Source organism: Hemibagrus wyckioides, linkage group LG16 (genome assembly GCF_019097595.1).
Source record: "Hemibagrus wyckioides isolate EC202008001 linkage group LG16, SWU_Hwy_1.0, whole genome shotgun sequence".
Taxonomy (NCBI): Eukaryota; Metazoa; Chordata; class Actinopteri; order Siluriformes; family Bagridae; genus Hemibagrus; species Hemibagrus wyckioides.
Window position 1 is genome coordinate 5,338,331 of NC_080725.1, and position 9,084 is coordinate 5,347,414.

General features: G+C 34.5%; 1 protein-coding gene across 1 annotated transcript; it reads left to right on the forward strand.

Moving 5' to 3' along the window:
- The first annotated feature begins 271 nt into the window (after positions 1-271).
- LOC131366634 (uncharacterized) lies at positions 272-8,248 on the forward strand. Its single transcript, XM_058411254.1, has 6 exons — positions 272-338; positions 485-542; positions 726-1,073; positions 5,629-5,979; positions 6,057-6,137; positions 6,843-8,248. Exons 1-6 carry the CDS (start codon positions 336-338, stop codon positions 7,100-7,102), a joined length of 1,101 nt encoding a protein of 366 aa, XP_058267237.1. The 5' UTR covers positions 272-335; the 3' UTR covers positions 7,103-8,248.
- Positions 8,249-9,084: the final 836 nt, after the last annotated feature.

Sequence of the window (9,084 nt, forward strand, 5' to 3'; positions counted from 1 at the left end):
GTGATAGAGAATTAGCTTGCCAAGAGCTGTGATTTATTCTCACATGTCGTATCATATTATGATCCAGGATAGGAATATCATATAGATTGAAACATGACTACAATCTCTTGGGTGCTGAAGTAAATATAAAAATAAACACTTCACCAAAAGAAAAGTTACACTGAAGGTTCAGCAGTTCCTCCTAGTCGTAAAGAAAATGTTGCTGACTTGCTTTTCAGAAAAAGGAAACTGTAGCCACAAAACTGCCTCAGAGCTCATAGTCCTGCTTTATTTCAAGCTGCATGAGGCTGAATGATCACTAGAGGAATGGGTCCATAAATGCTGCATCTTCTACAATGGTGAGAAAGATGTTACTGTATTAGTGTACAATTTATTTCATGTTTTATGTATCAGTTAGAATTAAGTATCACCTAAATCATCAAACTGTGCTTATTTTATTATCTTATGATTCTGATTCTAAAAGTCATTTCTATGTTATTTCTAGGCATCAGTAAGGAGATGTTTTATCTGTTCCATGTGGATGCTTTTGTGTTTTCCTTCAGGTAACATAATTTTGTGTTCTATTATAAATAATCCTATAAATATTATTCAGTAGAAATGATTACTGTCATATAAATATTATAGTATAATAGCATCATAAATAAAGTACAATGTACACAGCTGTTGTGTTTTGGCTTGAGGAGGAAAATTAGTACACCCCTTTTTCTGAACTGTTTTTTTTCCAGCCATAAATACACAGAATTTCACATTCAACATCAGTCACCATCAGATTTATCAGGGACAGTCAACTACCATCAACTGCCATTACAGCAAAATCCAAAGTCAATCTTTTACAGTATATTTGAGAACAAACCAAAGACTGTGTGACTACAGCTATTTAAATACAACCTGGACTAAACAATTCTGTAATGAAGACATCAGATTTGTGTGGATTCCAGAAACAGAGGAAATATCATTCCAGCTCTTAAATATTCAGATAAGTAATTCAGGTGTTTATACGTGTACTGTGGAACACTACTTCCCACCTCCTACAAGGCGCTTGGGACAGGAGTGGATATTCATTCATGTAACAGGTAAGTGTGGACAAAATAATCCTTAAACTGGGAAATCTGTTAAAGCTTTGATTAATTTCTAATTAATGAGGGAATATTGTATTTGTGTGGATAACAGACTTGTAAATGTGCCATTTTTATATCTGGATGATTCATAGATCATTTGTTTCATAGTATGGTATGTTGTTGCCGCTGAAAATATAAGTACATAGTAAATTATGTGGGGAAAAGACAAAGGTAAATATTTCCACATCCATCCATAGATCTGATAATGACCCAGTAAATGTAAATAATAAAATAACTAAGGTGCATGATATCTGATTGTTTTAAAATTCAGATCCACTTTTGGAGATACAAATTGTACGGTGTCTAATCCATGAATACTGACATGAGTATCTTTCTCCATTGCATTGAAATATTTTTCAGAATTCAGAGTAATCAATAAATAAGTAATTCCTTTTATATTAGTATATTTTATAGTATGTTCCCTAAAGTAAAATAACAACTAGTTAGTGTACTTCACATATTGTATTAATATGTTATCTCATTGGTATGCAGAATAATTTAGAGACTACTAGTAAGTCTTTAAAAATGCCTTAAAAATTAGAAAGAAATAAATCTAATAAATAATTCTAATAAATATAATAGTAATTTATTGTACATGGTTATTACACTAAATTATCTTTTTGTGGTTATGGTATGTGTTTTTTTAATGGTTAAAAAATTACTGATTGTCGTAAAATATATATTTAATCTATATTATATACATGATACTATACAGAATATTAAATATACTTTTACTGTCTGTGTTTATTAAATAGCGTTAGTTGTGGCCTATTAATATGTTACTTGAAAATTAATGCAGATACAATATTTCTCATAAGTACTTAGTAGTTTAAAAAGGTGCTATCAAAAATAAATAAATAGGTATGCATATCCTATGCAATTATATAGTGCTTTGGTCAAAATAAATCAAAATCTTAAAAATAAATAAATAAATAAATAAATAAATAAATAAATAAAATGGGACTGACAGAGTTCTTTGCATCATGCACTACCTCATATACTGCCTTATTAAATTGCAATAATGTTTAATATAAGATGTTTAATATTCTTTTGAACTCACTGTAATGTTGTGTAATTAGTTTCATTCTCTGACAGAACATAACTAGGAGATTATTTATTATTATTATTATTATTATTATTATGAGTATTATTATTATTATTATTATTATTATTTATGATGATTATTATTTATGATTATTATTATGATTATTATTATGATTATGATTATTATTATTTTTATTATTATTTTATTTTATTTTATTATTATTATTTTTATTATTATTTATTGTTAGTATTACTTGTTGTTTTTTCTGATTTGTTGTATCTTTAATATACCTATCCCAACCATTACAGTGTATCATAAAACAGACGTTATTCTCTACATGGTAGATACACTGTCTGTACTCGCTATGTACTCTCTATGTTTGCCATAAACTGGACTTGCGTGTGAATAGGAATTGTACTATTGTACGCCATTCTTATTTGTCTTCCAGTGTTTGGTCCAGTAAAGCAACATAAACACTGCCTTACAGAGCTCCAAAATAAAACCCACAATTTCTACAATTGTTCTGTATAAAACAAAATTAATTTGCTATTATTATTAAAGCAGTCGCTCCTTATGGCCCATGCACACCATGCACCATGCACAGAGCAAGATATATTTGTGAGGGTCAAATTAAAATACATTTTAAATAATATTAACTTCTACTTTGTGTTTACCAGTTAACTCTTAGCCTTGCGTAATTTTGCAGACAAATGGCTGTAGACATGTGCAGACATATAGAGACCTAGAAGCTCTCATTCACAAACAGAGGTCTCAAACAGCAGTAATAGGTGGGCACTGTAATTGGCGTTCTGCTCTAATGACAGCTAATTTCATCTCATGTTTCACTTCCATTACTCTCTTTCATTCTGTCATTAAGAAAAAGACTTGATATATTTAGAGATTTCATCTACAACTGGCTGCTGTATCCTCTTTGCTTTCGCTCACAGTACATGGGAAACTGGCAGGGTTGGTACAGTTCTGCTCTTGTCTCAGTCAATAGGCAGACTCCAGTCTTTTGCCTACTGATAGCACTCCTCTTAGTGTCCTTGGAGATGACAAGCCCCAGTACTCCTGCCTTCTGTTCACTTTCCTCATCCATGGACCTCTTCTGCCCTGTAATTTATAAAACCTGGAAGATTTCCTGCCCTGTTTCTTGGGTATTAAACACTCCCCTGTCGGAAGCTCTTCTCATCTGAAATGACTTCTGCAAAGACTGCCTTCTACAATGAAAAGCTGGAAATTCCTGCACAAGCTCCACAACATATTTTCTTTACTTAGCCTGCTGGCTTCTCCACGCTGTCCTCCCCGACTGATGACTAGCTATCTTTTATGATGGGAATATCAAAATATTCCTACACTACACACTCAGGATCCTGCTTCTCTTTCACTGGCACATTTCTTTTCCAACATGACAGATCTTTCAAATCATCACAATCCTACCACCTGCTCAGTGGATCCCTTCCACAATGCTCCAGACCTCCTTTCCCCCTTCATCAATGGCAACATAACATTTGGACATGTACCTAGTGCAGCAAGGGTCCTATCCTGAAGTAACCCACTCCTTAGACCTTAGACACACTGCATACAATAATCCATCTTTGTCTCTCCAAAATCCTAACCATTTTTGCGTCAGTGCTGCAAATCCCACAGAGACTGCCCATTTTTTGTTACTGAGAAGCTACATGCTGCTAGATCAGCCAAGATGTCATCAGTCCTCATCCTTCTCAACCTTTCAGCAGTGTTTGACAAAGTCGACAACAAGATCTCCTTTTGGAATTTGTCACACAGCATGGCAAGGATTTCTAACTGTAAAGTAATGTTAATGGATGACATGGAGGAGTTCACACAGACTATACAATGGTGTCCTATATGGCTCAGTACTTGGACCTCTTATGTTTTTCCTCTATAGTCTTTGTAAGCCATAAGGGTTTTAGCACTGTGATGCCGAGGACATTAAACTCATCCTTTCCTTACCTCCCTCAGGCACTCATGTTCCTCACAGTCTCATGTTGGACTAATGATTGGAAGGCTGTGATTTCAAATCCCAGGAAGACCAAGCTGCCACTAAGCTTTGGCTGCCTTGAGCAAGGCCCTTAACCCTCAGCTCAGTTGTATAAATGGGATAAATGTAAGTTGCTCTGGATAAGGGTATCTCCCAAATGCAATAAATGTAAATGATTTTAGCATGTCTGGCAAAACTTTGATCATAGATGGCAGCTCATCAACTCCTGCATAGTCCCAGCAAAACTGAATTGCAGTTCATCCCAAGTGATTAATACCCATGTAAGGATCTTGTGATCTTTCTGGACAACTTGCTGATTGCAATTTTCTATCCAAACAGGCCACTGTATCAGATTTAAAACACTGCTGCTTGCCTTCAAAGCCAAAAATTGACCAACACCAACTTACCTTAAAGCATTTATCACACCCTGCAATGCACCCTTCAATTTACTGGTCCCACCATCTCTCAAGGAATGCATCAAGTCTTTTTCTGGCTTTCTTCTGACTCTTTTTAAACGATATCTGAAGACCTACCTCTTCTTGAAGTACTTAAATTAGCACTTTAAATAATTGTATGATCTGTATGCTTCTCTTACTATATTACATCCCCAACAGAAGAGCTTTTCGACTGATGGCATTCATAGTTAGAGACTTAGTGAACCAGTATAAGAATGTATACTCAATATACGTTGAGACTTCTGTAAGCCCCCATGGATAAGAGCATGTGCCAAATGCTATGAATAAAAATCTCTTTTTGTTTGTGTGTACAACATACCATAGTCAAATACCTTGGAAATGCAATTCAACATTGTTGTCTTTGACAAACCTTGAAACCTTGCTTACAGGACCCCACTTTTACTATCAGCATCAATGTACCCCAGCTTTATACCTTTCTGATAGTCTGTCCAACTAAATGTTTTTCTTCCTACAAACCCAAAACTGAAATAAATATGATTTAAAATTTCAAGATGGATATTGTTGTAAAATCTAAATCGTTACCAGATTTGAAAGAGGCATTATTAATTTAAAACATAATTATTTATTTACTCAGTCATGTCAAATAGAAGATCCCAAAAGGTGCAATGGGCATCTGGTAGTACAGAAGAAGTACAGTTATAGTTTTAAACTACCAATGTCCATAGGACCAATCTTAGTTTCTTCACTTATTTAATTACATTTTAATTTGTTTCACTGTAGTACCAAATATTTTGGATTAATTACTGAGTAATATGTTAAAAGTGAATAAGTGAATAATGATTTATATTCCGTTAGATTCAACAGCAACTAAGTCTAGAATGTACTGACTACCAACTATGTAAACCTCTTTTGTAGATGTAACAATGTAGATGTTTTTCTCAAGCCTGATCATTCGATAGGTACAATGCTAGATTTTTATCTTTTATCTATATAGGTTGTGGATGTGTGCAAAAAATAGAAGTCTTTCTATCCTCTGTTTCTCTGCAGCACCTCCATCTGTATCTGTGTCATGTGTGAATGGGTCTGATGGAGTTCCCACAATGCTTTGCACTTCTGAGGGTTTTTACCCTGATGATCTGGAACAGGCCTGGTTCAGAGATGGAGAATACATCAGTTACATGAACACTTCTCTTAGACAGATATATAAGGGAAACCTGAATTCTTCTCATGTCAGTTGGAACTACAAAAATAACACAGATGGGTCTTACAGCTTCACATCGTACCTTCACCCGTCTTCAGACAAAGCAGTATTCTACTGCTGGGTGAATCACTCATCCCTGAACCAACCCATCACTGTCAACATATCCTCAACTGAGTGCACTGAGAATATTGCAACAGGTATAGAATTTTTCAAGGTAAGGATTGATTATACAATACTTTGATGTTATTTTATTTTTATTTTATTTTTTTTTCAGACGTCTTATCAGTCATAGGAATCATTTGTGGTGTGGTGGCTGTTATTGGACTGATTCTTGCAGGATGTTATCAATGTTTCAGTAAGTTTGCAGCTTCTTTACTTCATTTGCATACTTCTTTTTTCATTAACATCCCAGAACAAGAAGGCTTCTAATTGAAATTAAATTTTATTTATTTTGTACCTCCCACAATGAACATTGTTACAAAGCAGGTTTACAAAAAAATCCAAATACAGATTTAGAGGCTTGTACATTTAAAGGCATGTTGTCTCATGTTGGAATTTTACCTTGCCATTGTAATCTTTGGTTCATTAGTTATCTGGAACTCCATTCAAATTTCTTTTAAATGGCTTTGTGACTATTATCTTCCAGTAAAAGTAAAACCTCCTTCAAGGTTGCCTTTATCTTATCTGCCAGGCTTGAACTGTGCAATGCTTTCTAATCTTGGCACTTGGTACATAGTTGGCATACTTGCTGTATACATCAGTCAGCCAGCATCACAGGCAAGTCACCCTCAAAAGTTGACACATCTGTTTCAACGGGTGGCTCAGAGTGTTGCACCAATCATAAACTTGGAGACTGCAATTTGATTAAATATCTATACTGATGTGTTGTGATATTCTTGCTCTGCTCCACAAGATAATTTCCAAATCTTTATCTCAGCCCACACCTCCAGTGATATACTCGAACATAAAAAAAAAAAAAAGGCTTGTACATTTTATCTTTAGCTTAGGAATATTCTCAGAATACTATTATTACTCACTGTACTGGAACTTGTCCTTATAGGAAAAAGAAATTATTTAAGGACTCCAGTAGAAGCAGCCCCATTGCCTGAGTCTGTGTCTCATACAACACCAGAGACACTGAGAAACCATCATCCTGATTCACAACTGTACTCAACACTGGGACATCATCAGCCTGTTCCACAGACTTACTCAACATTGGGGAACCATCAGCCTGTCCCACAGATTTACTCAGCACTGGGGAGCCATCGGCCTGTTCCATGCAGGAACAACAGCAATGACAGCACATCTCCCTCTCTATGACACTCACTAAATAGTCAAATTTTCAAAATGTCTGACTTAATTTACTATCCAAATCTGAGGTAATCTGATTTAACATTTCACTAACCGTTTGGAAAAATGGCTCATGCAACTACAGCTAGGTTAGGAAGAACCCAAACCATGTTCATCATTGTTATTATTTTCATCGGCAGTATTATGATTGTAATTTTTGTCAATGTTATTATCACTGTTATCCTACCTTCTTATTGTCCTTTTTCTCTCTCATCTAATTTCCTCCTTCTTTTTCTTTGCATTTCGTGTGTGTGTGTGTGTGTGTGTTATTTTACAATCATTAGTGAATGGGGGAAAAAACAATGGCACTGTGATGGTTTTTTGTGACAAATGTGATTATTGTGGTTTTGGGGCAAAACCTAAAATAGTAACTGTTGTATATATTTTTTGTCCCATCTGTGGTATAATTGCTCATTATGAGCCCTGTTCCTATGACTGAAACAGATGTTTAAAGAATAAAAAGTTATTAAACAAATTTCCAAGGATCACTGACTAAATAATGGCTGAAAAATGACTAAATACATAAAAAGGAAATGTCTTACTAAATAATTCCGTGTAGATGTTGAATAATTTGCTTGCGAAATATTAAGGTGAATACCAAAATAAAACCATGGTAGAAAATCTTCCTCTTTTTTTAAAAAAAAAAAGTCAATATCAGTAAATGAGCAACACTCATAAGCTATAAGACCTTTTTGGGAAACTGCATTTCTGAATTCTTAAGAAATATCTGTTTCTTTCTATTACATTTTCTATTACATTACATTTATTACATTTTCTTACAGCTTTACAGTCAGAAAATGTAATAGCAATTACAGCTATTACATTTTCTGACATAGGCAAATATTAAAGACACTGCATGAGAATTAAATCCAGATGTAACAATCTTGTCCTCCTTTACTGTATTTATGAAGCTTTTTATTTTTAACAATCAGGGACTTTTCCCCTCTGCATTCATTGCAAATATGCAAACCACATAAACACAGTAAACAACATAAATGACATTCAGCATAAATGACTAATTTCCTGGCTAGCATGCACGGTCTGCACATACTCTGTATGCACGTTTTCTGATCTTGTCTAAATTTCTGCCTCAGGCCTGGCTCAGATCTCCCCCAGAGCCACCCTTGGTTTCAGGCTGCATGAGACGAAACCGTTTTGTTTAATCTATATATATATATATATATATATATATATATATATATATATATATATATATATATATATATATATATATAAAGAAAAAGAAAAAAAAGATTTAATCTAGGGTATGTCTCTGATGTCGCCCACTCCTAATGCTTTCATGAGTTTTCTCTTTCAACTGTGTCTCTGTGCCTGTCCACCCACTTATGAAATGCTGCATTCAGTTTACTACTCATAATTTCCAACCTCCAACTAGTAAAAACCAAAAAAACCTTAAATAAGAATTCCTACTTAGGAATATATGCTTTAGACCAAATCAACACATTTTGAGGAGAAAAATACATCACTCATGTATTGAAAACATGTTTTCTAACTGAACATATGAAGGTGTACATGTTTCCCCACACAGAAGTGAAATGGCTCATTGATCTACGGTCATCATGTTCATTTGAATGCATTTAATGCTACACTGCCTCTGTAATTCAGAAACAAGTGGCTATTTTTCCTAAGCAGGCTCAAGTATTTCACTGTGTGCAGCTGGGGTTAGTCTGTCACTGTGTTGCTGCCAGCTTGCTTTACTTTACTGTGGTCTATTTGGAGAGCAAAGCCACCACAAAGGAATCACCTCAATAAGCTTAACAGAACACCTTGCTCTATCAGAAGACTGACTTTTGACTTGATAATTGATAATATTCAGGAGCACCTTTAAGTATACACTTACTACAACACATACCTCAACCTGTCATCTGCTGCTATAGTTATATTTATGTTTATTTCTATTTGCACTACCCTCAACCGCTGCTGTTGTATTT

What these genes read in the sequence shown, in the direction of transcription:
- LOC131366634 (XM_058411254.1), top strand. An exon ending in GATATTCATTCATGTAACAG is followed by an intron (nt 1,074 to 5,628) that starts GTAAGTGTGGAC and finishes GTTTCTCTGCAG; the next exon opens with CACCTCCATCTGTATCTGTG. An exon ending in AGGATGTTATCAATGTTTCA is followed by an intron (nt 6,138 to 6,842) that starts GTAAGTTTGCAG and finishes TTGTCCTTATAG; the next exon opens with GAAAAAGAAATTATTTAAGG.